This window comes from Triticum dicoccoides, chromosome 2B (genome assembly GCF_002162155.2).
Source record: "Triticum dicoccoides isolate Atlit2015 ecotype Zavitan chromosome 2B, WEW_v2.0, whole genome shotgun sequence".
In the NCBI taxonomy this organism is placed as follows: domain Eukaryota; kingdom Viridiplantae; phylum Streptophyta; class Magnoliopsida; order Poales; family Poaceae; genus Triticum; species Triticum dicoccoides.
The window spans coordinates 2010485-2019135 of NC_041383.1; the positions used below are offsets into that span (position 1 = coordinate 2010485).

The following is an 8651-nucleotide window of genomic DNA, read 5'->3' on the forward strand; positions in this document are numbered from 1 at the left end:
TTTTTCCTTTTTTTAAAAAGTTCGGGATTATGAAAACTCATTTTAAAAAATAAATTCACGGATTCAAAATTATTCATAATGTTAAAATGAATAGCTTTTGAATTTTGATGAAATTGTTTTAACATTTATGAACATTTTTTGAATTCAATGAACATTTTTCTAAATTTGATAAACAAAATTCGAATTCAATAACATTTCTTCAAATTGGATGAAACATTTTTTCTAAATGGATGAAGATTTTTCTAACTTGATGATAATTTTTGCATATGCTGAACATTTTTTGAATTCAGTGAACAATTTTTGAAACAATTTTTTAGTTCAATGAACATTTTTTATATAGGCATAGGCACAGTGTGCTGATATATCGATTTTTTACTTACTTCTTTTCTCATTTTGTAAATATTTGATGCTACATCTTGAGTCAATAAAAGTGCCCTTTATATGTCGGGGGAAAGCTAACAAATGGGAGGGAGTAGCAACTTTGTGACTTGACTTGATTGCCAATTTCTTTGGACAATTTCTAATTTAAAAGGGGAACGACAACGGCAAAGTCTGAACATCCACGGGTATCGAGAAGTGACTTTTAAGAAAATCACAAAAATCTATCCGAGGGGAAACGACTTGGTAGGAAATTATCCGGCGGAGGTCGGCAAACATCAACATTTTCAGTAAATGAGAATAGCCCTCGATGAAGCTCCCCTTGGAATATGGAAAGGTTTAAAAGTAAGCAACCAACCCCCCTTGGAATTAAAACATCTTCTTCTTGGGTTGGTATCCCTCAAGAATGGTGTTGCATGTGTTCATGGCGCGCGCATCCAGCAGGCTGTGGTTCCACAGCTTAATCATGACGAAACGCCAGCACCTGAGTGTTGTTTCATCCATTCATTCATTCAGTCAGGCGCAGCAAGTCAAATAATTAAGCACCCTATCATACCCTACCACAAGAGCATGCATGTTGGTGGCGGCGGGCGGGCGGGGAGGGACTCACCAGAGCAGAGGAGGGTTTTGTACAAGCTGCGGTCCATGAAGCCGGGAGAAGCCCTCACAGGCCCAAGGTATATGCCCATCAGCTAGCACCCTGTGAATGTGTCGGTTGAGTGATTTACATACACTTTCAGCAACAGACGAGGCATGTCAAAGTAAAACACTTAGACTTTGCATGCATACCTTTGTTTCCGAATAAATGAATTCCACATATGCATAATAAGCTTCTCATCTTTCGTGACATCAAGAAAATCAGCAAGCATCTGCAACCAAGGAAAAACAAAACAGTAATAATAACTTAAAATAGAGAATATCTGTGCCAATTGTCTGTCTTGGCTTGGCTTGGCTTGATGAGGTCAGCTCTAGGCAACATCCACATCTATATACATATATAATTAATGAGAGACAAATATCTGCTGACCCGTCTATCTTCCAAGTCGGCAATGTCATCGTCAACTTCATCCTCGCTGTCATGATCTGACAAAACTTGTTCCACTGCCATTGGCTACAACAATCAAGTTATACATGTCAAATGCAGGCACGTTATATTATAGAAACAAGAGTAAATGAAATTCAGACGTCACGCTAGACTAGATATCAAATGAAATGCAGGCATAAAAACCCTAAGTAATATCAAAAATCCAATAAAACAAAGCTTTAGTAGGGGCGTAAATGATGAGCAAGAAAATTATAGAACAAGAAAGCTGGCAACAGACAGTTTTTTTTTATGCATGCAAACAAAACAGCCTTTCTTACAGTGAAGCCTTGGCATCAAATTGGCTGGCAGAAAACTGTATTTGATTTGCCACCTGCTAGTTGTAACTGAACACAAATAATTCAGACATCATGCTAGCAAAATTGGCATAGTCTGGTATTTATATAAAAACACCAGATCATCATGTTTTAACTCAAGAGAAGCTGACAGTGAAGACAAGAGTATTACTTCTCACCAAGCTCCAACGAGTCGCAGGTCAAAGCCTAGAATTTTAGACCTCTCATCTACTAGAAATCAGCATCAAATTCAAATTCAGATATTTTTTATATTCACATTCTGTTTTTTGGATGCTCTTGTTAGTTCCATACATGACATAAGGATGAACAAAATTTATTTCCCACTCACACACACACACCTGTGCCCTGTGAGAATGGAAGAACTGACGTTTCTGCAGAAGTTGTCGGCTGCCACATAATATACACATAAAAACAGTTGGTTTAACATTTTCCTATTGTAAATGTCTGGACAAACAAACAGCTATATATACAATGCTTAGCATGATATCAGTGATGAATGTAAACAGAAGGGCTACTTTCTGGGATCACTTCGCTCCGCAGATAGTTTCCTTGTCTTCCCAAACTCTAGTACTGTCGGTGGTGTAAGGTTGCTACCATTTAATGAGTGATCATGCTCGGCAGAATCGAGTGCTACTGAATTATTATCTGCAAATTTTAGACATCAGAAATCAGCATTTGCAGGCATGATCTGTTTCTTAGGAAACAACTTATGTGGTTTGTAGCATTCATTCAGGTATAACAAAAGAACAGTTGCAATAATCTCTACCTATGGCAAGGGTCTAAATGCTATATTCAAAACAGCATGCAGAACTTCTTAGAGATGAGATTCCATGTGCAAACAAACAACTGGCTCATTCTTAATTCCAGTTTCACTGAAAATTTGACTGGTTTTGTCCACCTGTGGGATCAGTCTAGGAAGAATTTTTTTTGGTTGGTTTCATCAGGAATGGAAATTTGAAACACTGTATTATATAATAAGATAGTAGGCGAAGACACAATCAGAAACATCACTGTACAATTTGTAACACCGCATTATGGTGTTACCATTTGAATGAAGTTTATGCAGAGTAAGATACCATAAGATGACTCCCAAAAAAGAAAAAGAAAAAGATAAGATGAGAATGTACCATCTTCCCTCTGAACAAACTCGTCTTTAGACCCTGCCAGTGCCTGGGCATCTTCGGGCGAACCTGAATCCATGATATGTGGATGTACGGGGCTTATATTCTCAGCTGTGGCTACCGACCTTCGACGACGCATCTTAAGCCTTGAGCTGATGCAACACAGTTAGTAAAATCAAACAGAAATAATATGAGCTGATCCATCATGAAAATTGATTGAGAAAGAGCGTACCAGTAGGAAAATGTTTGATGTCTTGGATCAACTCCCTTGCCCACAAGCTGGGAAATAACTGGGATTATTAGTTCGAGGCACTAATAACAGAATGTTTCAATGTAAAACCATATGCAATGCAGATTCTGCAAGTATCCTTCAGAACACTCAGCTCATTTATTATCAGGTAATTCTGCAAGTTCAGTATCACTGTTTTACCTCCATTTTCCAGGCATCAGCCTTCAGACTAACATTAACAGCCTGGCATTCTTCAGATATCTGCATGAATGTAAAGAGCAAACCAACAATCAAACTATGACATCGATCAAATAAGATATACAATGGAAATTCCAGAAGTTTACCAACCCAAAACTCAAAGTGGAATAGGTCGTGCGTTGAATTCAAGTGACACCCCAGGCCCTATAGTATCACCAGAATCACAACATTAGAGATGTGCCTTGGGAAAGTGCGCACAACATTGTTCCCATAAAAAACAAGGAAGGTCAAGCAGAAAGAGAACACAATCTAAGTTTCCTCACTAAGAACAAGAAGACATCAACGGTGCAGCGTGAAATTAACAAGATTTTGCTTTACCCTAAATGTAGCAGGTGACATGACTCACCGGCCGTTAGCAGCAATAAGCAACATTTGAATAAATATAAAGCGAATGGAAGTTTGCTTCAAACATTACCTTGTAGCTTCCACACTTTACCAAGCAAAAAGCGCAAGCAAAATCTTCAGTGACTGGTAAGAAGGGATCAATATTAAGAATCACAAACCAAACAGAAAATATATGGCTTGACCAACAAATGTCACTCAGTGATACAAAACTGAACATAGTTAATTGCAAAGCATCTAAACACCAGATTTTTGCCATGACAAGCATTCAAAACAAAGTTCACTGTATAATAAACACAGGAGTAGCCATGTGCACTCACTCAGCAACATGTCCTAGGTTCATATGCAAAATCATGAACAATATAAAATTCTCCACCAGGTACTTCCTTTTGTGTTGATACACTAATATTTGTATAATACATATCTCACCATGACTAATTGGACAAAGTAATAATATTACCGCCATAAAACATCAGGAGCTTACATTTCAATAACATGTGCACCATCGAAAGGTCATATCAGAAGATATTTTACTAGTTTAGTTGCAGATATACTGATATTATATTATTATTACGTTCCGCATATCAGGTAGAAGGAGAAAAAAAATGTAGAACTGAAAATGTCAATATATGATGCAAGCAAATGCGAATAGAACTGAAAACCGCATGAGCCCAAATGTTTGTGTAAGAGAGAACCTTCGGTCTTTTGCATAGTATTGTTGTAGTACTTGAAGTTGAAAAGCACATTACCAGCTCTTAACCTGCAGAAAATATACATATCCATTTATTCACTTGGTTACACCAAAATGCAAATGTGTTTGTAAAGCTGAAAGTTAGAGCAAAGTGTCATAATAAGATCTGACAAAACATCATTTGGTTGGGAGAGGCTAACTTCAGCCTGACCACAAAAGGCTAGGCTGAGCTTGCCAGATTACTCCCGCACCCCTTCTGATTTAGAGATTTGAGTATTTTTACATCATTGCTAAGAGAGGTGGCCCTAGATTAATTGCTCCCAGGAGGCAGTATTTGCTTTTCGAGGTGGACAAAGCCCGCAATGTTCCTTGCCAACAAGACCCAAGGCATCAGTCCTACAGTGCCAGCTTGCTAACCAAGGTCAACTGCTACCTTTTTGTGGAGAATAGTTCATACACCTATGTGTGAACGGGCTGTCTCTAATGACATGTCAGTTTTCCCTGGTCCCATTTGCCACTAATCCTGGAGTACTTCTTTAAGACATGAACAATGTCACTTGGAACAATTGAGACAACCATTAATATATTTTACGTTATCAGTTATTTAAATTCTTAAATTACATGAGATGGAGGCATAAGTAAGCTGGGGTCTCTCTTTTGAACAATCGAGGCTCTGCCAAAGAGTACTTCTTAGATAGTGATTATGCATTTTGCACTTTTTTTCCCAAAACTAACAAGTAATTTGTCTAATTACTTTCATCAATTATATTTCAGGAGAAAAACACTAACCTTAATTATCTGAAATTACTTTTGAATTTTGATGGCAAAATCTAAAAATATCATCTCAGCACGACAAACCCAAATATTGTCTATACTAGCAGCCAAATTTAAAAGATTGACTCCATGCATTCTAAACCAACACCAAACAATTGAACTATATACTACTCCCTCCGTCCGAAAATACTTGTCATTAAAATGAACAAAAAAGGATGTATCTAGAACTAAAATACATCTAGATACATCCCCTTTTATTCATCATTTTGATGACAAGTATTTCCGGACGGAGGGAGTATGTGCTAGTGTTACCTTATAATATGAGGTAATGATGAAGGTGGGACATCACTGTATGAGTAACTATTATAGGGAGATTCAGACATGTCTCTTGCACCAGCCTCTTGAACGGATATGCCAACTTGGAGTTGATATGAACCCTGAAACAATAACAACAATCTTAAACAAGCTGCGGAAGTAACTGACAGACGGTACAATATAATAACCCGTTGCCAACCTATAGAATACTTACCCCCTTAAATATGGAAATCATAATAATTAGATCAATAAATAAAGGAACAGAGTTACCCTTACCGTAGCATCAACCTTATGGGAGCAAAATGTCAAGCAACTGTCCTGCTCCAGAAATTTTGGCTGCATGTGTAACAAAAGGAAAAGCAAGTAGGTCAACATACAGCAGAAGCAATTAACAGCCTCTTCATTTTTAAAATTTTAAAATAAATAAGGTTGATGATCATATAGCATGTTCTGTTACAAAGATGCAGACTGCACTACTGGTTTTCACAATTCGCCACCTGCACTTTTGGAACGTGATTTGCTAATTAACATGATTTGGAAACTAAAGGTATATATATACTAGGTAAATTTTCAAAGTACGGGTGCCTAACTTAATTTATTCAGTCTGAAACTTCAGGTGCTGCAAAGGATTGTGATTCATCCACCCAATGTTTAAATACCAGAAAAGTTGCAGTATATATAAACACTAAGAGAACTGAAGCTTAATAATATGGAAAAGTTGAGCTGAAGTACCTCTAAGAAGCTTGGGCTCATAGTAACTGTAGAAGCCAACTCCACAGTATGTCCCAAATTTAAAGTCACGCAATTTTCCAACGACGAACCAAGTAAATTAATTGGTATTTTACCCCAGAAACATTTCCCTTCAAGCTCTGTCAAAATGCATCACATAGATGACAGCAAGTAGTTGCACTTAATAACCCTCAAACCGTAGCTTGTTTCTGATATTCAATGTTGTTCTTTACGCTTATTTTCAAAAGGCACATGTGTTGAGCTATACTGGCTAGATATGGTAATGTGATACAAACTTACTTCGGAGAGCAGATGCTTCCACAGAGCAGTTATTTTCTCCAACCTGCCCTTCTGAAATGAAACCAAAAAAAGTGACGGTACGTAGTGAGGAAACATAAACCATACACGATCACATATGATGCACATCATACCACATCTGATAAGGATAATGCTGAGGTTGCAAGCTCGGGAGGTTGCTATATTCTTGACATCTGGAATTATGAATGTGGCTTTGGAGTGGTCTTTACTATCCAATTCACTGAATGACATAAGCAAACAGGCATGACTGAATCGATATATCGGAGAATGCTGCAAAACATGATGGCATTGTTTAATGAGATAAGAAGAGATGGTTAATTTGGTACTCCCTTTGTAAACTAATATAAGAGCGTTTAGATCACTAAAATAGTGATCTAAAACGCTCTTATATTAGTTTACAGAGGGAGTACAAAATAAAATAGTGACTAGAACTGAAAAAGGGTAGACTTACTTACCCCTTCTAGTGGGATGTTATCACTAGTAGGTGTGGCTAGCAGAAGATAAAGGGGGAAGATATTCTGGTCTGGCCATTCAGTATTTGTACCTCGAGAGAGGGATGCAGTTAGTTGAATCCTACATCCACAAGCACAAACACTGGTTCAGGAAACTAGATATAAAAGAGTGAAGTCTCTGCTATCTATCTATGCCATAAATATGGAAGATTCAGTTTTTTTTTTTTGACATAAATATGGGATCTGAATGAGAGCTGAAGTTTGTACTACCTCTTTTTGCGTCTTGCCTGTATCATGTAATGAAGGCATCTTTGCAGAAAAGCGGGCTGCAAAAGAAAGCCAGGCATCATGTATTGTTGTTGTTGTTGTGTGAAATCAAAGCAAAGCAAATGAAATGAAATGATTACACACAGCACAGCAGAGAGAGTGTGAGTGTGAAACAAGGATTGCATACATTATCAAGGGCTCGTTTTTGGATAACATTGCAGAGCTCAACTGGCTTGCAGTACAACTTGAAGGTTTCTTCGGCAGCAAGCTGCTCATCTGGAGACAAGTGAAGTGTCGACGGTTGACGGCACATGTGGTCTGGTCTTGCCCTGCCCTGCCCTGCCCTGCATATTGTATTACATATGTCAAACAAAAGAGGAATTTAGATACATTTATTATTGCCATAGATAGATAGATAGATAGATGGTCGTGTATAACAAAGAAACAATTTAGAATTTACTCCCAGATGCCGCATAACAGTGATAAACAGCGTGAAAAGAGCAAGACATTTTGCTGAATGAATGAATGAATTCCTGACCATTCAACCATTAATTCTTGTTTTTTTTTCTTGGAATTATTTATATTTATATCCTTGATACATACAAACATACATACATACATACATACAATCATACAGCTAACTAGCTAAGTAACTACGTACTAGTGTAGATCTAATCCAATCTAATCTAACCTAACCAGGACAGGAAATAGGCGGAGGGAGAATCGTATCACTATCACTATCACCAGGAAATAGGTTGGATGAAGAAGCAAGCAAGCATACATACATACCTATCACCGGCCGAATAAGGATGCCCCGCGCGCGCGATGAATGTCGCCGCCGCAGGGGAGTTCGGGATTGAGGCGTCGGCGGCGGAGGAGGACTGCCGGATCTAGCTCGCCATCTAGCTTCTTTTTTTTTTTTTGAGGTGTATCTAGCTCGCCATCTAGGGCCGGCTGGGAGGTAGGGGCCCCGGCCCAGGTAGTACACGTATGATGATGAGGAGGATATTTTCTTCTTTAATTAGGTCCAGATAAATAAAGAGGAAGAAGGCCCAAGCCCACCACGTAGCCCTCGCGGACGGAAATAATCCATCTTTTTTTTTTTTGGCTCATGACCTCCGTCAATGGTGAGAGCAAGAACCTAATCCACTCACTTTTTTTTTCTGTCAATGTTTGGTGTTCAGTATAATGCCGTTTTCAGAGCTAGCTTTTAGTCAATACTAAATGTTCCGTGTTATTAAGTGCGTCACCAGTCACCACCGGAGCTTCTTTTTTCAAATGTCTATGCCATATAAGTAAGTTGGTGTAACCATCATTTATGGAAAAAATATGCATCACCTCTGTATCGTATCTGCTTACCAGTTTTATGATTGGTTCTT

At 38.2% G+C, this 8651-nt stretch overlaps 1 protein-coding gene across 3 annotated transcripts; it reads right to left on the reverse strand.

Annotated features, from left to right (window-relative positions):
• Positions 1–488: 488 nt before the first annotated feature.
• LOC119361642 (polycomb group protein EMF2B-like) lies at positions 489–8192 on the reverse strand. Of its 3 annotated transcripts, none has more exons than XM_037626779.1 (21): positions 8062–8191; positions 7460–7616; positions 7276–7331; positions 7009–7126; positions 6667–6823; positions 6536–6586; positions 6239–6375; positions 5783–5842; positions 5504–5628; positions 4422–4486; positions 3800–3852; positions 3475–3528; positions 3328–3387; positions 3130–3176; positions 2904–3049; positions 2292–2421; positions 2115–2163; positions 1406–1489; positions 1168–1247; positions 989–1078; positions 489–862 (listed from the first exon to the last, which is right to left on the reverse strand). In XM_037626779.1, exons 2-21 carry the CDS (start codon positions 7583–7585, stop codon positions 748–750), a joined length of 1803 nt encoding a protein of 600 aa, XP_037482676.1. In that variant the 5' UTR covers positions 7586–7616; positions 8062–8191; the 3' UTR covers positions 489–747. The 3 variants fall into 3 exon arrangements, 2 of the variants coding, with proteins under 2 accessions (XP_037482676.1, XP_037482677.1); XM_037626780.1 differs by having other exon boundaries at positions 7460–7620; positions 8061–8188; XR_005172923.1 differs by lacking the exons at positions 489–862; positions 989–1078 and adding an exon at positions 1741–1806 and having other exon boundaries at positions 1190–1247; positions 8062–8192.
• Between the last annotated feature and the right edge of the window lie 459 nt (positions 8193–8651).